This window comes from Oncorhynchus gorbuscha, linkage group LG09 (assembly GCF_021184085.1).
Source record: "Oncorhynchus gorbuscha isolate QuinsamMale2020 ecotype Even-year linkage group LG09, OgorEven_v1.0, whole genome shotgun sequence".
NCBI classification, from domain to species: domain Eukaryota; kingdom Metazoa; phylum Chordata; class Actinopteri; order Salmoniformes; family Salmonidae; genus Oncorhynchus; species Oncorhynchus gorbuscha.
In genome coordinates this window covers 64,250,925-64,278,338 of record NC_060181.1, presented here as the reverse complement: position 1 = coordinate 64,278,338, position 27,414 = coordinate 64,250,925, and the positions used below count along the sequence as shown (strand labels likewise).

Below are 27,414 nucleotides of genomic sequence, written 5' to 3'. Positions count from 1 at the left end.
ACTTCTGAGTGAAACTGAAAACCTTTACAACTCCAACAAAGTCAACTTCATTTTCACTGCAGAGTCCATCTGTGACACAGAGCGGACAAACGGCCCAGGATATTAACCTCTGACCTTCCTAGAGTTCTATCCAACTGGGGTCATGTTCCCAATTTACGTCCCGCTATGGGAGCGGTCTGAGGCCACTGGAACCAAACCATAAATTACCACGAAGGACATCACCCAGTCCAAACAGACTTTACTGTTGTATTGTATTTGGGCTCTTGTTTAGACTGTTTGCTCAAGTGATCTGAATTTGAACAGAGCACCAGACACTTTATTGTTTATAGCTCGACTGTGATTTGTCATTGTGATTTGTCATTTGTTTTAGTGTTACAATGCTTCAAAGAATGTCTTCTCTCGAATGATGCGTTTTTACAAAGCCAACGGTCCAATCCTATTACTTCTCAGTGCAATACATCAGACACGTGCTGCCAGTGGCTGTAACCCACCAGTACCTTGGCCTGAGGATCAACATAATGGTCATTCCTCAAGAAGTGGGCATAAACGCTGTCCAGACTGAAGGGTCCTTTGTTTGCTTTCCCACCCTGAAGTATTAGAACAGGGCATGAGGGGCCCCTACAACAACTCTCCAAGGATGGCTTATCAGGAACCGCGGCTGATTCTACAGGTGACACAGGTCTGCTCAGTTCAGATAAGTCATCCTCAGACGTCACCGCCTCTGAAAGGTCGAGGGGTAGAAAAACACAGCAGATTTATAGGCGTCACGCCAGGGCTTGGGCTGCAGTGGCTGGAAACTCTGCAATCTGTGGAAAAAGGACGACTGGAAAACAGGGGAATAACGATGAACTGTTTTTGTGGGACCTAAATAGTAATGGCATGCAGCAGCATTATATCAAATGTAACACCTATCAAATGATCCTGACAAAGGAATCACCCACTGATTCCTACTATGGTGAGAGAGAAGCATTCAACTGTTTAACTTCAGTGAAATAGCGTGCTGATTCTCTTGTCTGATAGTATAAACAAAAATGGGTATTCAGGCCTAGTTTGGTCAGACCATTGGTTGAATATGGTATCCAGCATCACAGTAGTATTTTTGAGTCACTCAAATAACACTTATCTCATACACCATTGGCTAAGTGGTCATGTCTTCATCTTTAATATGAAGTTACAAAGTCCTTCACATCTATATATACAATTATGTACAAAGACATTGCATCTACAAACAGAGATGATATTTACATAACGTCAATTGGCACAACATGACGAGATAAGATCATGCACAAGCACTTCTTCCATGAATTGTACAGCATTTATTTAAGGCAACATCTGGCATGATATGTTGGCATTCAGGTCACAGTACAAAAGTCCTGGCAAAATATTTAAAAGGGAAAATCTAGTATTGCCTGATTGGTTTAAAGGGACACAACATGTTTTAGCCCTTATGTTACCCCATAAAAAACGAAATGTAATTTATAAAATGTTAACAGAGCAAACTACAGTAGGTAAAAAAAATTGCTTTCTGTAAATCATGCTTCACTGTTTTCCTTTTGCTGCTTGGCTGGAGTCCTACTGAACAGACAGTGTGGTAGGGAGGGAGGAGGGCAGACCTGGGTTCAGATACTATTTGAAATCTTTCAAATACTTTGATCGTTTGCTTTAGTCTGCCTGAAGTACTATATGAGCATGGTTTGCCATTTTGGGACTATTCTATTGGTCCATTGAGCCAAACGATGATTTAAAATAGGAAATGAACCCAGGTCTGGAGAGGGGAAGTGACCAGTCTCCTTTATGTCTCGGGCCGTCAGCCTAAATAAATCCGAAATCCTGGAGAACAATAACACTGTATTTGCTAACTCTGCATTTTTCCCGCCTGGACAGGAGACCACACCGCCAACAGAGAGTGATGGATGAGAAACATATCACAGAACAGAGCACAGTACAAACATCAGAGGGACATGTCACAAGAACGTACAAAAACATTAAAACACTTGTGAGGAAAAAGTCTCCTGAAGAACACGTAGTGTCAGTAATTCATTGTGTGCGCACAAAGCAAGTCATTTATTGTTGCCTCTCGCTAAAACTGAAATGACGAGACATAAAAACATGCTATTTGTCCTACAGTTACAGCACAGCTTCCAAAGCCTGGGCCAAACAAAGTGCTGCACTGAGGTATGTGGGTAGCTGTATCATGTGGAAAGTCAGATTCATTTTTCATCATCGGTCAATTTTGAAGCTAAAATAGACCTGTAATTAACTTTGATCCTTCTTTTTTTTAGGTTTTGAGGAAATAGTCTTCCCACAACAGAAACACCAAAGGGTTAAGTGTTTGTTTGATAAGCGCCCGGCTCTCTTTCCATGTCGGTAAAAATACTTTCTGCATACTAGACGTAAAAAGGATGCGCAGCGCCTATGTCACCTGTTCCTGCTGGAAAATAAAAGATGTAGTCTACACTTACATGCTATTATATAAACCTACCGGCGTAACGTTTCACACAGACATATTCACCTTCTAACAACAATGTTCCATAAAAAAATAAATACTATGTATATGTACATATGTGTCAAACATACAACATGGGGCACGGACTCACAAATGTGAAAATGTAAAAACGTAAAATCGTTAAACCAGACAAATCCTCATAGAAGCTGAAGCTGTTCTTCAATTCTTCCTCATCGCTGGAACATGTTGAAACTCTTACAGTATATAGCCTACTGACGAATCCAAAACATGCCACAACACATTTCAAGGTTTACAGTTTCCCCTCCTTCTGTCCCGGTGCAGAAGACTGGTAAGGGGGAGAATTATGTCATTTCATACTCGGATGTTTATTATGATTAATCCTTCAAGATTGATAGCCATATGGCCTGTGTTTTAGAAGCAGTATCAGTGTCCAGTTCTAAGTGCACATTTTATTGAAACCAAGCATAATGATGAAAGGGAATCAAAAATGGGTTCCTTTTTAATTAAAAGGAAAATAAACTGTCAAAAACTGCAGTGAGTACTATTTCCATAGGGTGTAGATTGAATCGATTAACAGTTGGATCGGAATACATTAACAGTTGGATCGGAATACATTAACAGTTGGATCGGAATACATTAACAGTTGGATCGGAATACATTAACAGTTGGATCGGAATACATTAACAGTTGGGTCAGGCCTTCAACTGGTAAAGACAATTGTATATGTCAGTATCTCTCTCCACTTCTCAAACATAGCTGGAGATGAGGAGGGTGAGGAAAAGGAGGCAGGATATTAGTCTGTAGCTCTGTGGGATTCCTGTGGTGCCGCTGAGAGGTGAGGTGGTGGCGAACACGGCCTCCGTCTCATTCCAGGGGAGAGGAAGGTTACAGATATTGCCCTCACAGCACGCCGTACAGACCTAAAGGAGAAAAGTTGAAACGTTAGATACAACACTCGCTTGCGTCTTCTCTGGTCTCTCCCTCTCTATCTCTCTCCCTCCCTCTCTCTATGTCTCTCTCTCTCTCTCTCTCTCTATCTCTGTGTGTCTCTCAATGGGGAATAATGCAGACTTCCGAGGTAGTGAAGACACACACCTTTCACCGGGGATTAGAATGACAGCCTACTGAGAGAGAGCAGTTTCAACCCTTCTCTTTATCTTATCTGGAGCGAGCACTTTGGAGGATCTCCGGATTAACTCAAAAGCACAGTTAAGTGGTGGTGACTGGGACAGGGCCATAATACATAGCACCATGTTCACGTTGCCTGACCCTGGCTCTGACCCCAGTCAAGATTTGACCACCACCATAGCCTGAGATCCAAACATAAACTTTACCCTGTTGGCGGCAGTTTGGCTACAACACCATCTACCTCGGTCTATGTCATGACTGAAAAATTCCAAGTCAGAAAAATGGCATGCCCAAAGTCAACTAGAATAATTACGACCAGAGAAACCCTTGCCCCACGTCATGCCATTCTAACCTCCTAACACTAGGCTCAACACTCTTCCCCTTGTTCCCACTCCTCACCTTGTTTCCTCCGTGGTCTTCTTCAGAGCATCCAGTAGAGAGGCAGTCCTCCAGAGCCACACAACGCTTTGTCACGGAAACACTGTCCCCCTCCACGTCCATCTTGTGAAGCGTATAACAATATCTGGTCTCTGTTAAGAATAAAGATAGTAAATAAGACATATTGACCTCTTGCTGTGGCTACCACATTTTGGTTAGCATGGAGTTAAGTTAGAATTGAGAGAAAAGCTGTGCTTTTCTGCTCATAGGTCGTGGGGAAATACACTATAGGCTATCTACATCTGACCCTTTCCTGCATTGAATCCACTGCCATACAGTATCTGATATACTCCAAAGCTATACATGACAGTATGTCACTTTTACTATCAAACCCATAAAACCTGGAGGAAAGCCAATCATACCACGTCACAGAGAGCATTCTAGGGAGTTTTGTTCAAGTAGTGCATGTCTCTATCCAACGATCTATGAGGCTATTATTTATACAAAGAACGTGTATTTTTTTGGGCTAGGCCAAGAGTAACTTATTAGTCTTTAAGAGCGAGCTGTAAATCAGTCGGATAGAGGTCGAGCCAAGCTAACTCACTAGCTATTTATAAATAACTCACTAGCTATTTATGAGCTAAACATGTCAACAGCAGGGTGACATATACTCAATAATACACCGAGGCCTCCATTGAAGGAACAGAGCGGTAATTTACAACTTTGTGGCAGTACTCAGAGAAGGAAAGAATGCCTAATTTAAATACAAAGTAAGAGTAGGTCCTATATGAAAGCAGAAGGAGTAAAGAATTAACATATTATTATTACTTAATGAGTAGGGCTTGAAATCATGCTGTTGTTATCAACGGTGCTGAAAATAAAATTGGTTTGCCCTAGTGGTTTGACTCACCTTGTGGGCAGTACAGGTCTGGCGCCCAGCGATTACACTCGTAGTTGTCAGGTGCCTCCTCACATGTGAAGCACTTGAACCCGCCTGGGAATGGAGTGGCTGTAGAAACATACACACACACTTATTCCACACACTGATTAAGAGTCATGCCCAGGGCACTGGAACATGCATAGCAAGTCACACAGCCATAGCCAACAAACACTTAGCCTAAGTGAACAGAAGTCCTGAAACATTGGATAAGATTAGCAGGCTTATACTAAAAGCTGGGTTAATAATAGTATTAGTTTATGAAATATGTCCAGAAAAAGATTGAACTTTTTGATAAATAAGTTTGGAATGCATGTAACGTGTTATTTTGGATTAGGAAAACAAAAATCACTCTTATAACATGGACTTTAGGGAGGGGAACTTGCACCAACATACTGTACATAGTTTATGACTAGTAGTAATCTATATCTCGCTCACACACACTTGTTCTGATAAAGACTTAAATTGCCAAATACAGTTTACCCCATGCACTCTGTTAATTCAGCAAAACACTAAGACTAATACCATGCAGCTCAGTTGCTGCCTCCCTTCTCAATGCATTGTCCCCAGAGGATGGAAAATGTCCATGGTGGGCCATCTGTTGTGATCAAACGGACGAAGAAGCTGTTAGTCTTTCCAGTTTCACACCATTACATTAATCTGATTGGCCACTCCTCCACAGCGTTCCCCAATGATAGCTGCAGGTCTGCAGGTCAGGCAAATTTAATTCAGAACACAAAGCTTGTTGCCAATCACCATGGCTACGTCTCAAATGGCACCCACCCTATTCCCTATACAGTGCACTATGTAGGCCATAGGACACTGGTCAAAAGTTGTGCAGTATATCGGGAATAGGGTGCGATTTAGGACGCAGACCATGATCCCGCCTTGCCTCATCACTGCTAGCTAGACCATGACCCCTCCCTCCATCTCCCAGGATGTCTGGTTAGTTACCACTCCCTAGGAACCCCCCACACCCACACACAAAGACAGACACACAACTACGCAAACACCCTGTCACATGCTCACATATGTACATAGACACGGACACATGCGCGTACACGCGAACATGTGAACACACACACATATAAACACACACACAATCTACCAAATCCCCATGGGGACTAGAGGGGTGGCCTCGAGCTGACACGGATATCTCCCGCAGTATCCCGGTAAGCCGGCACGGTGTTAACCTGATCCCGGGAGTTCTGCCTCTCTGTGATGAAAGAGTCACAGATCTTAAGAGATTTTCTCTCTGGCTACATGGGGACCTGTTTCTGAGACGTGGGAGGGCTGACCTCTAACATGCCCGCTTCCTGGGGAGAGTTGGGGTTGTTTCAGACCCTAATCTGGGAGTTTATACCTAGCATATGCCCCTCTACAGAAGCCTATAGTGACCCAGTCTGTTTGTTGCACACTGACTAGAGTAAGTGGTCCTGCAGGGGGTCAGAAAAAGGGGAAAGACTGTTGTACAGAGGCCATGTCGAGGCAACTTAGCTTATCTACTGACCTAACAAACTAGGAAAAAGGCCTGTAAGAGGACTTGAGATGTGGAGCAGCAATTTACCAGCTGTAATGTGACTTACATGACTTGTATCTATTTACAATTTGCCCTATACTGGCACGGGTGCACATTGAGTTAAGACAGGGAGGAAAGGTGGGAGAGAGAGAAGGGGGGAGGAGAGAGAGAACAAGTTGAGAGTACTATGTTATGGAAAGCAACCATTCCTGTGGCTCGGGAACATGATCTAATTGACACTGAGGACCAATTAGTGAGTGTCCACATTCTGCCTTGTCTTGTTGGTCGTCACTGTCACGACTTGGCTCAGACCACTATCATTCTAATTAAGATAACAGTCTCTATAAGCATTCCTTTGATTTATTGATAATGTGTTTCATTGTTTCAATCTGAACTGATTCAGGAAATATTGAATAAACGTTAATAAGATGTCTATGCCATTTGCAGTTGGTCTTACAGTTAAGTTAAGGTGTAGTATAGTGTCTCTATTGGGTGGGGGGGGGGGGCTGAGTGTAAAAATTGCTGGGCTAATGTGTGGATGAGACAAAAGAAGGCAGACGGCAGAAGGCAGTGACAACATGGGTGACTGTGGGGGCGGCTGACTGTGCCGGGTAGCTATGCGTAGAGTCACATGACCCCATACCTCAGATCAAAGAGCCTAGCCTGGTGGTGGAGAGGGGAGGGAGCAGGCAGTTGCTGTGCCAGCTGTAGATCTGTCTGGTTTGGCTTGGGATCACAACCTCACTGGATATACACCCCTAACAGCTATTCCTGAGTAGCATAGCCTTTGACTGACTTTTTCATAACTCTTAAGGGTCAGTCAAAATTGGAATAGAGCAGTCTATTAAGGTTTGGGATGAGCCACAGTTATGAGGGATGTAATAAGCAAAGGGGGCTCGTCTAACGAAGTTGTCTCATCACAAGACGGTAAAAGTGTGTGTGTGAGTGTGTGTGTGTGAGAAAGAGAAAGAGAAAGGGAGACATAGAGAAAGAGAGCGAGAGAAAGACAGAGAGACAGAGGGGCCTCTCCTCCATTAGAGATGGCCTGTAATAACAGACTCAGTCTATTGACAGCTTTACAGGGGACTGAGGGGCTGAAGGTCTCCCCCTAGCCTAGTTTATAAGGCTTACACGTTCTCAGAGAGAAAGGGCTGTGCTACATGAATACATGGACGTGGCTTGGCCAGTTGATTAACAGTTCAAGCCGACAGTGGTGACTGACTGACCGTCTCAATTTTATATCACCCAGTCACTGGGATAATAGCAGTCCGGTCACATCATTGACGATGTTAGCAGAAGTGGGATCTCTGAGTGCAATAACAGCTGCTGACTGATCTACAAGGCATCCAAATCGCATCAGACCAAACCCTGGGCATTTTCTTAGCTTGTCGGAATAATTTAATACATTTCGTCCAACACAAACGCCAATTCCATGCAAGTCAGCTGCATTTTGGACATAGTGAATTAGGTCTGTAAATGACTTGTAACCTTTCACGCTATTAGTATTGGATGTCTAGGAGCATATCCCTCTCATCTGGGAAATTAGGACACCATCACTCTATTAAATACTTTTGGTCATGAAATAGTAAAGTCTGATTCTTACTTGAGGGATGGAGGTAGATGATGTCCTGTTCAGTAAAGTCCTTTGATTGGGCTGTTTTCAGCCAATCAGCGATGACCGTCAGCAGTAGGACCCAGGCCACTGCAGGCCAGGGTTCCATTGCTGGCCGTGGCTTCACACATGCAGGTCTCTGATTGGACAATCACACGAGGACACCTGCAGCGGAAAGAAAGCACACATTTAACCCAACTCTTAGTTATATTCCTTTTTTTAGCCAATGCGATAGCATGTTCCACTTTGCACAATTTACTTTGTTTCATTGGATTTCTGATCAAAGCATCCTGACTGCCTATCCTAACTATATGGTACAGTGACCACAGTGACCATGGGTGGGAGTCACCAGCCCTTTTGGAAAAGACAGAGGAAAACCCTGAAGCCCTGGACATCCTCCAATCAGCCACCAGACCAGAAACAAAAGAGCAGTGTTCATCATTAGGGTTGCATCCTAAATGGTGCACTACTTTTGACCCTGGTCAGGCAATGTTCCCATTTGGGACACAGCCTGCATCTATTATCCCCCAGTCAAACATATCCTCATTAGATCGATGACACCAATCAGTCTGCCAGGGACCAGACTCTCATGCATCATCAGCCCTCATGCTGTCTTGATTCTGGTCCAGCTCAGTCTTTATGCAGTGAGAAACCAGTAACAGGCATAAAAAAAACAGTTGGGATAGTAATAAACAGTTACTTCTGTGTGAAGCATCCAAATCAATAGAATAATTACATCCAAATGTATATGCTGGTGGTCTTACCTGCTCACAAAATGATTCTCCAACAGTTCTCAGCTCTAACTCTAATCATACTCTATCCTGGTTGCGTAGATCAAAAAAAGACTGTTCACGGGTACAATGTCATATTGGACAAATCTACTATGTTTGAAGATCGACCAATACTTGAGGATTGAACGCCCAAATAAATGCTCTTCAACCATACATCTATCTGTCAGTGGAAGAGAGCGGAGAGTACTACTGTATTGTTTAGTCATAGCTGAAGGGGTTAATAAAAGGCTGTGTGTACCAATTAGGCCCTCGGACCTTTGTAATTCATGAGGAGAAAGACCGCTTTGGCATAGATTACTATTTCTATTAGTTGAATTTATTATTTATAAGAATATATCATTTTTTACCAATGTATCAATTTCTCCAGGGCTCTATAAGTGAAAAACATATGCAGTAAATTATAATAGGTATTTTCTGTTAACTCTGCTTTTACCACAAATAAAGAAACAGTCTTCACTGAAATGTTATTTCTGATTTAATCAGAAGTTATTCAGGATCAGTTATAGAATCACTGTGTCTGTCTGTCTTCAAAGCCTGAGGGACAGTGGTGTTGGGTGACTGCCATTGGATTGATGTGTCACCATCACAACAAAGGCAATTACGCTTAGCCGACAGTTTCAGACTTAACAGTGACAAAACATAGGATTCCCTGGCAACATTAGAGGGGGAAGGGTGAAATGATTACATTAATATTGTACTCGTATGCCTTTAATGGGATGCCTGTGTCCTTGTGTGTCTGTGTGAGCAAGGTTAAGGCATTTACGTATGAGCAAGGTTGTTTTACCATTACGTGACGATCTCCCTTGACTTTCCCAGACAAGATTGCTTAACGGTCTGACCAATTCTCTCTGAAGAAATACCCAGTAACCCACAACATGTCCAATACAGACAAACCAGCCTTACCCAGACACAATATTGTGACATTCATTAGGTTCAGGAATTCCTCAGCAGAAGGAGGCAGTGGTCTAGTCTAGTCTCACCACCAAGGCCCATGTTGTTGACCCACTTAGTGATTCTGGGTAGATGTTGACTTCTCTGAAAGTCTGAATAACCACAGTCACATTGGAGGAGAGTTCCAATACTCTTGTTTTCACCTCAGAATGGTGAAATGGCCCTGACCTTCCAGAGAATGGTAGAATGGCCTGACTTCCATTCAGTGTCCTTTTCCTAGTCTCCCAAACAGGTCCGAGGTAGCCAGGGTAGATGGGGCCTCTGTCCCTTGGGAAATCCCATTCCAGAGCCTAGAGCACGGGACACAGCCTGAGAGCTGGGAGACAAGGCTCGTCCATCAACCCTGGGAGAAATGTAGGGGTTGGCTATCGTGTAATTGTGTTCTCCTCACCCTGAGAAAGACCTTGGCCCATTCTGTCAGAGCGAGCTGACAGGGATACAGAAGAGTGCCTGGCCACGGGACAAGGGATAGCCCTGTGGTTGGTTGTTGTATTCTTTAAAGAAAAATTTGAGCCGTTTACACATTTGTCACATACACTTGACTCAAGCAATTTGTGTGGCACAACAAGACACAAAGAAGGGTGCAAAGCAAACTGATTAAGGAATTGCATTTGAGTAAGATGTCTCACTCCTCAGATCAATGCAAGCAAGAAACAACAACAAATTCCTCCAAAGTTCACACTTAGTTCATTTTCATCTGGTAATATCTGACACCCGCAGTCAAACTGATACTTATTGGCATTAGAGGATTTACCTCTGAGCCTCACTAAGTAATTTTAGGATTAGCTCTCAAAGTCAGCTGACTCAAACTGATTAGTTTGAATGTAATCACAGTGCTCTATCAAACCAAATCAAATATTGCTCACAAATAGCAGCATCGCCTTGAGACTTTAAACTTTGAAGTCTCCTGTAAGCCATTTTTTGTACGGACTGTTGCCTCTTAAATCCGCCCGGTGATGTCTTTAAAGGTCCAATGCAGCCATTTTTATCTCAATATCAAATCATTTCTGGGTAACAATTAAGTACCTTAATGTGATAGTTCTCTCACGTCACCCCGCTCCTCCGCTCTCTCCACTGGCTTCCAGTTGAAGCTCGCATCCGCTACAAGACCATGGTGCTTACCTACGGAGCTGTGAGGGGAACGGCACCTCAGTACCTCCAGGCTCTGATCAGGCCCTACACCCAAATAAGGGCACTGCGTTCATCCACCTCTGGCCTGCTCGCCTCCCTACCACTGAGGAAGTACAGTTCCCGCTCAGCCCAGTCAAAACTGTTGGCTGCTCTGGCCCCACAATGGTGGAACAAACTCCCTCACGACGCCAGGACAGCGGAGTCAATCACCACCTTCCGGAGACACCTGAAACCCCACCTCTTTAAGGAATACCTAGGATAGGATAAAGTAATCCTTCTCACCCCCCCACCCCTTAAAATATTTAGATGCACTATTGTAAAGTGGCTGTTCCACTGGATGTCATAAGGTGAATGCACCAATTTGTAAGTCGCTCTGGATAAGAGCGTCTGCTAAATGACTTAAATGTAATGTAAAATGATTGTTTTCAATTAAAATTGTAAAAAAAAAAAAATTTTTAAAAGCTTCTTAGCAAAGAGAAATTTCTCAAGCAAGAATTTTGCTAGCACTGTCTGAGGGGTCTGAGTGGGGAGAGAGAACTGAAAACTAGCTGTTATTGGCAGAGAGGTTTGGAACTTTCTTTCTTATTGGTCTATTAACTAATTTATCGCCTGGTGATGTCACCAGACAGGTCAAAACTCCATCCCACCATAACAGGCTGGTCTTTTCAAACAGCTCTTACACTAAAAGGGGGTTATCATAATTTTCACAATTTCACGGTATTATTCCAATCTCATAGTGTGGAAATATATACATTTTTGACTGCACTGTGCCTTTAAGGACCGGTGTACAAGGCCATTAGAGTTCTGTCACCCTGGGCTACCAGGGTGGTTGGGGAGTGATAAAGCACTTTAATGTATTTAACCAACCAGCAATATTTCAGACCACAGCCACACCACAACCTTTTACTCTGAATTTCCACTCCTTCATTATCAATCAAAGCTGCTCTTCCATGTTTAGTGGTGATTGAGATTTGTGTTGTTTATGAACCTTGAGGCAGGTAGCTAAAGGTATTGTAACATGGGCCAAAGAAATCTAAAAGACTGAGCAAATAATCTTTATCTCAGGGTGTGGCTGGCTACACTGACACACTGTTGGATTTTCAGTGCACCAAAACAAAACAGCTTTCATTTTCTGGGCTCTGGCTCATACAGTCAGTACTGTGTGTATGCTTTCTCTTCTTTGCTTCACACTGCTGTTGAAGAGATAAGCACAATTATCTTATCTTACCATGTTAAGTCAGCTTCTTTTGTTAACTAATGACCCTGAGCAAATATTTTCAGTCACTATAGTCTTAGTGACTGAGGTATTAGCAGGGTACCAGATTTATGAAAACAATATAATTGTTTGGTGTGGGGATTGTTCTGTGACAGAATCGCTAGGACAATGTTGTGGATTGTGCTCTAGCTTTGCATATGAAATGAAGTAAACCATCAGGGCATGATGAAACAATCTTAGTACTCAATGGAAGTCTGCAACTTTAAGATTTGATTTGAATAGAATAAGCAATAAGGAAGAGTACAACACGTTGCAACAGAGCCATCATGACGAGAGTATAGTATAGATACAGTAAAGTACACTAATAGAGCAGAACGGGGTTTTCTAAGACACAATTGCAAAAATCAAGGGTTTGGCAAATCAAAGAGTTGTCTGATGGTTCACTCTGATGTCATCTGCCTCCCCCTTGCTTGCTGGAACAATATAGGAGCAATAGAGGACAAAAGAGAAAAGACCCCCCCCCACACTCTTGTGCCATGTCATGAGGATACCTGAACCGCCGAATTGAGATGTGCCTTTTGTTAAGTAAATCAGGTGATAAATGAGGTGCTAGGGAGCTGGAGTGGATATTTAATACTACACGACAAAACTCATAGGTTGTCAAAGCTGTCAGGAAAAAAAGAGAATTCAAAAAAATGTGCTGAATTTGCTGAACTGTGAAAATCGAAGCCTGAACTTAATCCTAATCTCTACAACCACACTCTCCCCTTAAGCAGCACACTAACCTGTGGATGACTGGAGTGAACCCTTCAAGGTCCAGGCCATAACATCCCATCCGGTTTGGCCATAATAATGCATCTAAAACACGTTGATGGCTGTGTTACAGTAACTGTAAATAGGATACCATGAACATTGACAACGCTCCACTGCAAAGTGCAAAGGGAAATCACGAGGGATTGGTCACGGTTAGGGGGATTGTTTTATTATCATTTCTTATATTCAACACCTGAATCAGTGTCTCTCAACTTCTTTCAAGTACACTTGTTCATTACGGCTGTCATGTACACACATAATACTTGCCATTTCTACCTTCAATGTGATGCCAGGAAAACCACAACCACCAACACAAAACATGCCCAGAAGTTGTGCAGAGTCATGGCCCCTTGTAATGCTCTACCTTCTGACCCCCTGGACCAGGCGCTGTGGCACTCTGTAGCCACGGTGGACTGCATTGAGTTTCCTCCCAGAGATTGTTATCATGGCAAAAGGTCCACAGTGTATTCAGGGAGAGACCAAAAGAGAGAGGTGTACATATCAACCAGCAGGAACACTGACCCATTTCCTGTTTCCTTTTCCTGCTACTGTAACAGGTAGAGAGACAAATACATGAAACAGACAAATACTATTCTTGGATGGACCAAGAATGATAATCTGCAATGCTAGGATAACTTTGACAGGCCTGTTGTATAAAACACTGCACTAATGCAAAATGTATAAACAGGTCAAACGGGCATCCTTTACACAAATACTTTTAGACCATTTATTTAGAAAAATACCGCAATTCCAGGATTCACCAGTTTTGGAGTGTTCAGTAATTTATTAATTCCATTATTTTCACAGATGGAACCACTTTCTCAGTAGCAAAAAAAGTCCTTTGGAGGACTGTTGAACTGCTAAAACCATCCGCAAAAACTATTGACTGATCACAGGGCTGATGAGGCAGATCAGATGAGTGTTTCTGGTATTCACCAGATTAACCTCTGCCTCAACCTTTACTCTGGGGATTGCAAAAATAATACCTTGTGTATGAATGGGGAGAAAGCTAAAGGACACAAACAGACAGGTATCCCATTGACATTGGGAGTGGGGACAACGGGCTTATTTAAACTCTGCAGGTGTCAACACAGAAGCTAAAGGACATCTTATTGGCCTTAATATCTCTGTGAGAATTCGTATTTAACATGCTACGGTAGTTCTATCTCTCTGTGAGGAGTCTAGTATTACATGTTACACGCTAAGCCATGTGTCAGCAGGTGCCTCACTTGACTTTGGAGGAAACTAAATGACAAGGCTGACAGAAATGGAGGATGATCGAGAAAGAGTGCGACTGCTCCAAAATAGTTTGTCTACAGACGTCAAACGGATAATCGAATGACAAATTACAAAGGAATCGCCTACAAAATCAGGGCCAAATTTAACACTAGCCAAAAACTTCTCACAACCTGTGCCATGATTCAAGAAAATAGATTTCACATGACATTTCTCCCCATGTCTTCATCTGTGTTGGAATAAGCGCTTGGAATTTCTTTCCAGTGGCAGTTTCCTCTATGATTCATGCATTAATACTGTGAGATAAGCATCAATCCTTGGTCAGACAGAGTTCATAGAAAAAAACGTTCAAATGTTTCTCCTATTTTTTTTGTCATAAGACAATAATTAATGGGTGGTTCAGAAAGGCAACCTTCCAGTGCATGTCAACCTTTCAGTCAGGAAATGCTTGGAGTGGAACAACTTCAATCGTACCAGCCTCTCTAAACCTCTGCCAGGATGCCTGCCATAAGCTACACCTGTCGTCAAAGCCTTCATGCCTTTTGGCGCGCTGTGCAAATGGAAGCTGTGGTCTTTTGTTTGCATTTAGAATATTCTCTTTTGTTTAACAGGTCTGAAGGGAGGGCTGATAGACTGTTGTTTGGCAGTTGGCACAGCCATAGAGGTAATCACTGTTGAAGGAGAAGAGGAGGAACCTAGACAGAATCCATCGTTTCTCTTTTTCTAACACCACGTGACTGTTTCATTCTTTTGTTTGTCTCTCCTTACTTATTTGCCTGTGTAATATTTTTTCACTCTCTCTTGCTATCAATTCCACAAGAAGATTTCACTCTGAGGTGACAGGTTAAATGGAAAAGCATCACTCCAGCCTTTAATGAATTTGAAAGTGGTCCCATTTTCCAAACCCCTCCCTTTCAGTTTGACAAAATAGCAGGTCATGGCAACCGACCACTGATTCAGGATTGTGGCTTTAAATGCAAACGCAAAGGGTGTGTGTCTGGGTGTGCTTAAGTTTAATTAGCCAGGAAGTGCCTGTGTGTGTGTGCCTGCTGTGAGAGAGGTCAATGGGGTAGTAATGAAGAAAAGCAGCATTTATTACTCCTAAGATCCCTTTCAGTGCCCCACATGGCCCCAGGTGAGTAATGAATAGCTCCACATGGTTGTGGATATTGGAGGAGGGGAAAATGATTACCATTCATAAACCCTATCCATTATACTGTACAACAGCACTGCTTCAACTGGATATCGGACGGGGGAAAACAAATCCCATTCATCACACAACAACACTGCTTCAACTGGATATCGGACGGGGGAAAACGAACCCCATTCATCACACAACAGCACTGCTTCAACTGGATATCGGAGGGGGGAAAACAAACCCCGTTCATCACACAACAACACTGCTTCAACTGGATATCAGACGGGGGAAAACGAACCCCATTCATCACACAACAACACTGCTTCAAACCTCTCCACGTGTGACTCTCAACGAATCAAATACCTACTGGTTCTTACTACTAGCATGTTTATCATCCTTTACCAAATTCTATAAAGTTGGTGACATATTATCCAGTCTACAGAAAAGTTTGTGGTCATACGCACATCCTTAAAAACATAGGTGCTGGGCTAATAAAGAAGACTAGAAACAACAATATTATCCAGTCTTACCAATGTTTCATTTCATTGCAGATGCACATAAATTAAGAACAGAATTCAATCTGCCTTGCCTCTCTACAACTGGCTGCATAGTATACCTTGTTGTCTCGAGAGAGAGGATGACGCAAAGTCATCCCATCCCAATCTTCTTTCAGGTCAGTGCCAAAGTCAGACCTAATGTTCATAGTACTCTAATGCCCAACCCAAAATGCTTGGGCCTGAGCCTCCTTGTGGGTGAGAGCAGCAGGAGTGTCTCTTGGAGAGGATGCCAGCAGGGTAAGGCAATCTGTGGCCCGCAACACAATCTCCTGGGCTGAGCAATGACCTGTGAATAATGGTTCCTCCCTTCTGAGAGGGAGAGAAATGCAAATCACCAGCAGTCTAGTGACTCTGAGAACTGGTCTGACCAGATTCAGAAAAAGAGGGAGGGAGAATTGGTTGGACAGGGGGGAAGAGAGGTAGGGAGGGGAGAGTGGTGTGCAGGGTTGGATAGGTTATTATCTAAATGTTACCCGTTACAGTTACTAGTTACTGTCCAAAATTGTAGTCAGTAATGTAATTTTTGGATTACCCAAACTCAATAACGTTAATAACTTCCAGTTACTTTTGGTCCTTCTGTAGCTCAGTTGGTAGAGCATGGCGCTTGTAACGCCAGGGTAGTGGGTTCGATCCCCGGGACCACCCATACGTAGAATGTATGCACACATGACTGTAAGTCGCTTTGGATAAAAGCGTCTGCTAAATGGCATATATTATTATTATTATATTACTTTTGGATTACATTCCCTTAAGAGGCATTAGAAGAAGACAAAACTGATTCATTAAACACATTTGGTGTGTCATCATAGTGGTCACTGACTTGTGGTCAGACTCAGGTGGAACTAATGTACACTTGCACCTTTTTTTCAACACTGAATTGAATGTCATTGAAAAAAACTAAAGATGTCATAATGTATTAATTTAAAAAAAACATCCTTTCTGAATTTAAAAGTAATCCAATAAGTAATCATTTCGTTTTTCAAAAGTACCAGTAATATGACTACAATATTTTTAGCTGGTAATGTAACTAATGTAAAAACAGTTATATATATATATATATATATATATATATATATATATATATATAAATATATATATAATCATATTGAGGTTCTTGGTGCAAGCTTTGCTTTCTGTGCTGCAGGCCTTTAACAGTTGTGCACATTTCAACAGCGTTGTACCTGGGTAGCAGAGTGGTATAAAATATTATACTAGCTATTATAAACTGGGTGGTTCGAGCCCTGAATGCTGATTGGCTGACAGCCGTGGTATATCACGTGTATGACAAAACAGTTTTTTTTACTGATCTAATTACATTGGTAAACAGTTTATAATAGCAATAAAGCACCTCAGGGATTTGTGATAAAGGACCAATATAACACTGCTAAGGGCTGTGTCCAGGCACTCCGCATTTGCCTGATTATGAACAGCCCTTAGCCGTAGTTTATTGGACATATACCACACCCCCTCTGGCCTTATTGCTTAAATATAAAATAGAAAGCTACAGTATGCTACAATAGGAGAGGTTTGTCGGAACTTGCCTGCACAACTGAAAAAAAGCTTGACAAATCTATACAGTATGCATACCTTTTGTCCCTTAACAAATCCAATTATGCCATTCTTTCAGGACGATTCAGAGAAACAAAGTCAAGCTGATTAAATGCAGGGCTGACAACCGCAGTCGAGACAAAGCCCAAGCCTCCCATTGATTCAAAAGTGCCAAAACAAAACGAGACAATGCTTCATCAACATGCACTGTCCGCTCTTGTTATTTGCCATATGGCAGCAGCCAACGATGCCCCTGGCCTCTGGTAGTCTATCCCACAAAACCTGGGGTTACATCTTAAATGGCACCCTATTCCCTATATAGTGAACTACTTTTGACCAGGGCCCACAGTGCACGGGTCAAAAGTAGTGCACTATGTAGAGAATAGGGTATCATTTGGGACTTTGACTGGGACTTGGGAGTCGGAGTCAAATCGGATCAGAATCACTGGCTGGCTAATTGAAATCCTACATGCGACCAGCACAACCCTAATCCAGCAGTTTTCTTTTGAAGTGCTCCAAGTCAGCTGTATAATTTTTTAATCCCCAATCTCGAAGGTTTGGCGCATACAAAGATCCAGAGGATTAACCATGTAGCTGGTACTCACGGGGGGAACAGGCTGCTGGCTACTGACAGAAAATGCCATGGTCAGGAATAAAAGGGCGCCCACTGTACAATAATAAAGCAGTGGAATGTTGCCTGTGTAGATAAAACATGTATTGTACTTTGCCTTGGCCTTAACATGACACGGGATCTGGCTATTAGTCCATTTTGAGGTTGGTTTGGTTCGATTACTAAACAATAATCAGTTTTCGATTTCAGTTTTGATTATTTGGGTTGAATGTTGTAGCAAAACAGAATAAAACAATTAATAAAAGTCACATGATGGTAGTGACTGCCCATTACTGCTTATCACTTATTAACCATAATTTATTCACATTATTTTATTTTAATAAAATATTTCAGACGTTATGTCTATTACATTTGCTTCATTTGAGGATTGTATTACTTCATTCCATGTCATCATCTCGTCTCTATAGAGGTGCTGCTTATGCCGTCTGACAAAATCACTGTAGCTCAGTTGGTAGAGCATGGCGCTTGTAACGCCAGGGTAGTGGGTTCGATTCCCGGGACCACCCATACGTAGAATGTATGCACACATGACTGTATGTCGCTTTGGATAAAAGCGTCTGCTAAATGGCATATATATTATTATTATTATTATTATTAAGGCATACTTTTATGACTGCTGAACACCAACTATCAATCACTTAGATCATGTATTTTCAGGTCGAGATACATTGCGAAGCAACAGCTCCTCTCTATATCCCTTCACGATCACACATTCTTCTGTCTTTTCAGTAGCAGGCGTAAAAGAAACACAAGACTGGACAAGTAGATGCGCAATGGATTATGGTCATTGTAGTTAATTACCACGCTTTATGCACTAAACTATGTGGAATATTGGCCTGTTAGAAACTAAAACTCCCTACTACATCACACAGCTCAGGCTGGATCTGATTTGTCTTTAGAGAAACTGTGCAATGTGTGCATTGAGTTGACAGAAGAAAAACATACGAAATGGAATTCAAATAATTAAACCGATGTCAGTCAATTCGTTTTTTTATATATATTTGTTTTACACTACCTCAGACTGCAGGTACACTTATGATAGACATAAACGACGGGATAGCGCAGATTTGCAGAGTAGTTTGAAATAGTCTGGGACTGTAACAATATAACAGCAGGAAGGAGAAGCTGGATCAAATGAAGACTCAATGGACTGTATGCCTCAACAGTTACAGTCATTATCGTCCGTGTTTATTTGTGTGGCTGTATTTGCCACTATGTGCCATTCAATTTCTAGTGAGTAGGCTAGTCATTTACTTTAGATATAGGACACCACTCTATTTAAAGGAGCAGGGAACATTCAAATGTGTCCCAAAGTTATAGTCTTACTGCAAGGGATTGGTCCAAGTGCAATGTGATTATAGCTTCATTTCCTTTAAACTTTATCCCATTAAAACGAATGCATTTAAATATTTAGGCCTACATAAATCACATTAACTCAAACCCTGTCATGACATCATGTAACAAATACCAAGCGAGCAATTGTCATAATTACAGTGTAATTGTCCACATTTCAGAATAATTACCTTTCTCCCAACATTCTGTGGTTTCAGGCCTGTAGCTGTAGTTTTTTTTTTTTCAAACAAAGCTTTTAATTAATATTGTTGCCTGCATTTATTCACAGCAAAACATGGCTTGTGTTGAGTCCAAATAAAAATACATGTGGGTGTGCTTTAGTATTGAATTATGTCTACGACATACACATAGCCTATTAATATGAATACAATAAATAAAAGATCATATAGTGATCACCAAAATAGCCTTTCATTTCAAAGCAAATATGAGCAGAATTAAACAAAAGTTTATAGGAATGCCAACATTGAAACAGACGCCGTCATAACACCTCACGTTGTACATGTTGTTTGTGTACCGTAAACCACACAATGTAGGGTGGCTACCAAGCAAACAGGAAAAGCTCCCTGGGAGGTCAATACAACTCACAATGGAGTTCTCCATCTACTGTACAAACTGGACCACTTGACTTTCACTGTACCACTTTAAGGATCACAATGAGACCTTTTTTCTCTCTCTCTCTCAACTCCCCCTCTCTTACCACAGTTTACATGTACATGGGCCTTGCCTATCGATCAGCCAGTGAGACAGGCATCCATGTTTGCGTCCCAGTGTGATGTGATGTACAAATGCTCCTATTCTACACATAATGCTTTAGCAGGGGGCTTAGGAGAGGCGCAGTCAGCCCGTCGCCCCCCTCCTCTGGGACATACCAGCTCTCCCACATTGTTTGGCTGGCCTGTGAAGGGGCTAAAGCCCCTGCATGAGAAACAGAGGGCGCAGTACACCAAATCTCTTTGAAGGGTGGCTAAGATGTGTGAAGTTTTTGATATGGGACCGGGCCCACGAGGAGAGGAGGGGTGACTGTGACTGAGGTATGACTGGGATCAGAGGGGGTGACGGGGGGATAATGTACCCTGTGACAGCTGCAGAGGGGTCAGACTCAGAGAGAGGGGCTGCAGGGGTGGATCTGATCCCCTTGTACTTGAGGGTGACATGAAGCCGTGGGTCCAGTTGAAAGGCAACATGGAAGCTAATTGGGATTTTGGAGGTGACTGTTTTCTTTTTTCTTCATTTTGTCTTAATAGAGGCACTAGGGATGGCACAAACCACCCTGGCTCAAGATTTTTCACACCACATACACAGGGAGGGCATGGACTGCTGACTTTAAAGGTTGAATTAGGTACCCCAGGAGAATGAAGAAATGTACAGCACTCCATTTAAGAATGAGTTCAACTATGAGAAGTTGGTTTTGATTGTCTACGTTTGAGCTTGATTGAACTTTAGAGACCAACAATGGTAAGACTGGGTCTGATAGGAAGACTGGATAGAAGACAGGACCAGCATAAACCACCAGTCAACGGTCAATAAAAGACAGGATGGCTGAACCTTCCCAACCAGAACTCAACAAGTCTCCGGTTCTCTGATTTACTCCCCAGCAAGCTGTTGAAAGTGACCGTGTACATAGTTACAGGAGACCTTACATCGCTGATCTGACCAGTCTTATCTTACAGAGAAGTCATTTCCCTGAGGAAATATGAGTGGTTTAGGACCACATTTTTGTCCTTTCTTCCAAACACCAAAGTCTGTCAAAAGAAACCACACAATTAGACACGGTGCATAAAGCTTTAAATGCTCTGCTCTGTAAAGACCTGACTTCAAAGTCAGAATGACTGGCCGCTTCGTTTTGAAGACAACGACCATGTCACCTGAGGAAAATTGGACTGATCGATTCACAGTCAGGAAAAACAGCTTCAAGCAGTCAATTGAAGATGGGCTTAAGTTTAAGAGATTGAAATCCCCTAAAATCGGACCTTTGGTTATTGGCAATACTGAGGTCATGGAAGGGAATTAGTATTTTACTCCAGAGATACATAACTGTGATTATTGAAGTATATGTAGGCTTAGGAATGTATTAAACAGAATATAATACAGTCAATTGTTTATAGAAAGGAAATGAATGATAATCGTAATTATTTGATTTTACTGCCCTTTGTGTGGCAGAAACATTTTTACAGTTACGCTGCAGAAGAAATAAAAATGGATGTTACTACTACAAAGCATGAATTATGCATAAGACACTATCCAATCACATTCCTGGACTAAAAGTGCTGAACTTCAAAGAAAGATCATCAAAAGACATGATCTCAAGGGACGTGGTAAGTGTATCTCTGGTTGTAGATAGTAAAACCGTGCCCCTTTACGCTCTCGATCCATTCAAAGTGTTGAGCAGGGTGACGACGTTGCCTGCATACTAAAATAGAGGTTAACCAACCATAGCCCTAGCCTAGATGCTGTCTCTGTTCAGCTATTACATACCACTCCTCATTTACTAGAGACTGGCCTATCATTAATGAGCTCGAGGAGATCAGAGGATTTCATCCTAATTCTTTGGCAAATGACAGGAAGTGAAATATTCGCTCAAAAGACTGGTAACCAGACTACCATAGCCCCATAACATGGGAGGGACTACAGTATATATGTCACAATGTGTGAATCAAAGAAGGTGAATGTGACAGTGGATTTTTCTGCTTTCCTCAAGAAGCTCTGATTTATTTTGTAGGCTACATTAGAGTCTCAGATTTCCTTGGGGAAAACATTTAGTTCAAAGTGTTCCCCAAATGAAACATTTCGCCCTGTTCTCTTCTCCGCCTGTAGAAATGCTATTCTCCCTCTTTGCTTTCATCCTTATTTTTAGTCCTTGAAATCTCAGCCATGAGTGCTTCTTCTTCATATTTCACTGCAATTTAATTGTACTTTTTCTATCTACAGTCTTTGATTAGAAAATGAACAGCATGAAATCCAAACACAGAAAATGTACATCAATTGAAAATGTAGGATGTGTCACTCACAGTTGCAGCAGATTATGGTAATCAAGCACTTAACCCCAATATAACAGGACAAAAAAGAGACAGCAGGTTCACCCCAGGATGCAAGCTTCTTCCAGGCACACATGGGTATGAGGGAGGCTAGAAGGAGGCAGCGTGGACAAGTCGAATACATCTGATCACTAAACCATTGGGAAAGGTACCAAGGGGTGATTAGAATCCAAATCAATCTGAAACTGAACTGAATTCTGCAAGGCCACACCCCTTTGCAGCCATGGAAAATCATTCCAGTAGTTTCCTACAGCCTACCGGGGGAACATTGGGTTAACTGCCTTGTTCAGGGGCAGAACGACAGATTTTTACCTAGTCAGCTCGGGGATTCGATCCAGCAACCTTTCGGTTACAGGCCCAAAGCTCTAATCACTGCCGCCCCAGAGACTATAAAAGTTTGGGAACCACTACTCTAGGTTATAAGGGTTTCTGACTTAGACAACTCAGTGGTGCAGTCACCGAACATAAAGGTCTGGTAGTAAAAGTCATCCATGCGTTTAAGCTTCCACAAACTTTGCTGAATAATTCACAGAGAGCAGCATTAGCAGTATGTCAGAGACGGGGATATACGGTAGCAAGGGGGAACCACATAACCTACAGTAACCTTTGTTTAACACATTTCCAGGCTACAAGTATTGTCCTTGAAAAGACAATACTCAAATGTTATGTACTTGAAATTAACATTACAGTATACATAAGGGGCTCCCGAGTGGTGCAAAGGTCTAAGGCACTGCATCTCAGTGCTAGAGTTGTCACTACAGACATGCGATTGGGAGTCCCATAGGTCGGCGCACGATTGGCCGAGCGTTGTCTGGGTTTGGCCGGTGTAGGCCGTCATTCTAAATAAGAATGCCTAGTTAAATTTCAAAAATACATCATTTGGAATTGGCACAATAAGAAAAAAGCCCCTTTGAACACTATTAAACTCATTTGTGAATGATCTGGCTACGACGGGTGCCCTGGAGGAAAACTAACCCGGGCCTGGCCTAGCTATGGAGCAAGCCTTCTCATCTCTGACCCTGTCACTGATCCATCCCTGTCCCTGATCCTATTGACAGCTACTCCTCAGTGACACCCTGACTAGAGAGTGGAGAGAGTACCCCGCTACAGGCCCAGTCTCTGAGATACTGGAGACAGAAAGTCACTCTCTGCTGTGCAAAGGCTGGCTGAAGGGTTAATACTGGTTTAAACATCCCTATCATAGCTCAGAACTAGTCCACCACTGACCTCTGCTATGCTGTGACCCACTTGAACATCACGGCGATGACAAGCGTGCAATAGTGATTTGCGAGGGCAGCTGAGAAGTTCCTACGTCTCCTTATGAAAATGTGGAGTATTTCCGTTTAATGTCTTTAACAGTGGGACAGAGAGGGAGAGAGAGAGAGAGGAGAGAGAAAAACAAAGTAGTCTAAAACAGGAAGAGATAGAGATTGACCCTTATATAAAATGTGGACATTAACCCCAAAAAGGATGTGTGACCAAGGAGTTCTCTTCATGAAGTGAAATACAAATATCAAAGGCCACATGTCTGTCAGTAAAAATCACAGGAAACATTTTCTCACAAAAAGCTCTTTCTTTATCTACATGCTCTGGACTGGCATCCAGGTCTACACCGGGAAACAGGGGTGGCATGTTCCACAATGACTCCCTGTGTGTGTGTGTGTGTGTGTGTGTGTGTGTGTGTGTGTGTGTGTGTGTGTGTGTGTGTGTGTGTGTGTGTGTGTGTGTGTGTGTGTGTGTGTGTGTGTGTGTGTGTGTGTGTGTGTGTGTGTGTGTGTGTGTGTGTGTGTGTGTGTGTGTGTGTGTGTGTGTGTGTTATTACCATTCTTCACCTGTTTTTTTTTCCCAACAGCATTTTGCCACTGAGGGTAAATTACTACAGGCAACTCAGATACTGTAAATGGTAGGGAGAGATAATTTACCACTGAGAAAACAGCCAACAGCGCATTCTGGCAAGACCAACACAGTTGAGCGCACCTTGACAGGCCTTATTTGTCATGTGTTCGCATGCAAAACGGGACGGACCAAGGACCAAAGGCACGTTACACAAGCCATACATCAACCTAGCGGGGAGGCTCAGCAGTAGGGCTGGCTGGAGCAGTACATGACTGAGTGAGGGTTCCCATAGCAGCCCATTACCATTCACCTCCACCATACCTGTATCATCCAGGGAACAACCCCCAAACTCTGTCTGCACCTACCGAGGATAATGACCCATATACCTGCATCCTCTGTCTCCACATCCTTGTTATTACCCACATCTCAAATTATACCCGTGTATCTCCCCATACCCCCATCTCCATCCCCACACCACTATGTCCCCTGCAGGTAGAGCCACATCAACCTAGTCAGGGGATACCTCACTAATCCATCACACAACAGGGTCGATCGGGTTGTAGATCTATCCATCAATGACACAGAGGTAGTGCAATGTTAATATACATTTGAATGATGGTGCATATATAAGCTGTAGGAGAGAGTGCATTAAACTGACCCAAAATGTAGATGTCCTGTGTGATAGATGGACTGTTAAACAAATCAATCTGGAACATTTTGATCCTATAAGTCTTGCTAAATGTATTGATCCCAACATCTCACATCACAGTAAGTAGTGCACTGAATCCTGCACTGCATTCCTGAAAAGTACACACACCAAAAATCTATCAAGTTATTATGCTCTTTCAATACATTTGTGTTTCTCAGTCACGATTTAAAAATGAATATTAATCTCAATCCGGCGAGTGTTCCTCAGCTCCAGCAAGTGATTTCTGTTGAGAGCAAGGCCCATACATACAATCTCCCTGAAATGGGGCCCAGGGGACCCCATGCCTGTTCTTGCCACGCGTGGGCATCAGGCATCAGCCTCGTGCTGCAGAGCAGAGCAGCCCACAGAAACACACAGTTTATGGGAAGACTAAATTCTTTCACCTCAAAAACTAATTTCTCATGCTCTATTGTTATGCTGATGTCCTCCTTACAAAAGCATGCATTGCCCCAACTCACACGCCGCACGATTATCAATGAGCCAGACTACAGATGGAGCTTCACACCAAATCAAATAAAAAATAAAACACAAAGTTACTGGTCACATACACATGGTTAGCAGATGTTATTGTTAGTGTAGCGAAATGCTTATAGCAAAATGCTTAAATTTAACCAACTCTTCCCTTATTTCAGATCAAATATCAGTTTCCTCCTTTATTTTGATCACATACAGCATGTGCATCAGTTCATAATAAAGGTCGTCAGTGATGATGTGCTATGGCACAGATTGGTAAGGATAGCTTTTACAGTTTGTCCTTCTATCTGTGTCGTTAGCTAATATACTGGACACAAACATTTGTGTCTGTAATAAAAGGAAAAACCCATTCTGATTGGCTGGCCCTGGTTCCCCAGTGGGTGGACCTGGCTCCAAGTGGGTGGGCCTATGCCCAGTCATGTGAAATCCATAGATTAGGACCTAATTTATTTCAGTTGACTGATTTCCTTCTATGAACTGTAACACAGTAAAATCTCTTAAATTGTTGCACGTTGCGTTTATATTTGTGTTCAGTATAGTTGACACACAGAGGTGGCAGAAAACACGGTGAATGCCTTGTTGCATAAGGATCAAAACAGAGTGATAACTATGTCTATGTAACAGTAGGGTGGAACCTCTGGTCATCACCAGTTATTTTCTCTGACCACCAGATTTTAGTGGCGCCCATACATGGAATATGAAGGGGTAGAGCACAGCAAGGTGATCTAAGCCAAACTGACAGAGCTATCACAGAGAGGAGCAGCCTAGCAGGAGGGAGAGGTGCAGGAGACTAGGGCAAGTCTTTGCCCCCCAGCAACCTCTGCTCTACAGGATATGGAGCAATGAGAGAGACCACTCCCAAACAGATGCACTAAAATCCACATAGCAACAGCAGCAAGCCCCCCGTGAACAATGCCCCCACCTCTCCACTACTGAGGCAGTTACAGCCAACCTCAAACCTCTGGCTTCCATAGATGCGTCTGTCCGGGGGTAGGGAAAACACTGTACATGGACAAGACAAGGGTATGGGAGCCTCAATGCACCTGCTAGTCTACATTCACATCCATTGCAATACTGAGTTCCTTTTCCACAGTGGATCTGGACCCTGGTCTGTAATACAGTCCAAATGTGTTAAAATTAAACCTGCATGGCATTTAGCACAATCTGGCAGAGGTGTGGTCCAAATGGAGCTCATAGTTTCCATTCCTTGCATAGACCAACCTCTTGATTTAGTAACATAAAATGTGCAAAATGTTATTGGTTTCAATAGAAACTAGGTAATAATTGTGTAATAATAACGTAACTAATCTGTAGCCTAGCAACTATATTGTGGACAATCAGACAGTCCTTTGTTGTTCTGGGAGTATCATTTATTAATGTCAAACAAACAAAAACAGCCTTTCAAATATATTTCATGTTAGTCAAATAGAATTTGTCACATTTATATTTTACTCAAATGACAGGATACATTTCCTCCATCCATAAATTAAGTATTATTCATGCATGGATAATATTTTTCTCTATTCTGGTCATCATGTTATGGTCTTGACACAGGAGAATGGGGGTCAAAGTGGGTCTGCAAGAAGAGCTTAAATACAACACAAAAACAGTGTGTACTGGATACAGTTTCATAGTCTATTGCACTTGGCTTTTCTATTATTTTCCATTATTGTTATATTCATTTTCTTTCTCAAATAATAAATAATGTATCCATTTCTTTCTTGGGGGGCTCTGTTTACTCATGTCACCGCACAGCCACACTATTCTCGCTTATTGATCCCATTGAGTATTTGTAGTTACTAAATAAACAAAACACCACTTACTAGGAATTCCTCCTGTAGCAGTCAAACTTCACCCAAGGTCCCAGCTTTTGAATAGTCCACGGCTCTAAAACAAATGTACACTCCTCCGTGTGTTGCCTTTGCGGATTATTGCACGTCGGTGGGTCGGTGTA

General features: G+C 42.4%; 1 protein-coding gene across 2 annotated transcripts; it reads right to left on the bottom strand.

Moving 5' to 3' along the window:
• Nucleotides 1-1,139: 1,139 nt before the first annotated feature.
• On the bottom strand, nucleotides 1,140-27,414 carry lypd6 (LY6/PLAUR domain containing 6). Of its 2 annotated transcripts, none has more exons than XM_046363108.1 (5): nucleotides 27,284-27,414; nucleotides 8,033-8,206; nucleotides 4,884-4,982; nucleotides 3,995-4,125; nucleotides 1,140-3,387 (listed from the first exon to the last, which is right to left on the bottom strand). In XM_046363108.1, the coding sequence occupies exons 2-5, from the start codon at nucleotides 8,148-8,150 to the stop codon at nucleotides 3,214-3,216; spliced, it is 522 nt and encodes a 173-aa protein (XP_046219064.1). In that variant the 5' UTR covers nucleotides 8,151-8,206; nucleotides 27,284-27,414; the 3' UTR covers nucleotides 1,140-3,213. The 2 variants fall into 2 exon arrangements, with proteins under 2 accessions (XP_046219064.1, XP_046219065.1); XM_046363109.1 differs by lacking the exon at nucleotides 27,284-27,414 and adding an exon at nucleotides 5,436-5,508 and having other exon boundaries at nucleotides 8,033-8,101.

What these genes read in the sequence shown, in the direction of transcription:
- lypd6 (XM_046363108.1), bottom strand. Translation starts at nt 8,150, where the DNA reads ATGGAACCCTGGCCTGCAGTGGCCTGGGTCCTACTGCTGACGGTCATC. An exon ending in AGACCTGTACTGCCCACAAG is followed by an intron (nt 4,126 to 4,883) that starts GTGAGTCAAACC and finishes TATTCTTAACAG; the next exon opens with AGACCAGATATTGTTATACG. An exon ending in AAGACCACGGAGGAAACAAG is followed by an intron (nt 3,388 to 3,994) that starts GTGAGGAGTGGG and finishes TTTCTCCTTTAG; the next exon opens with GTCTGTACGGCGTGCTGTGA.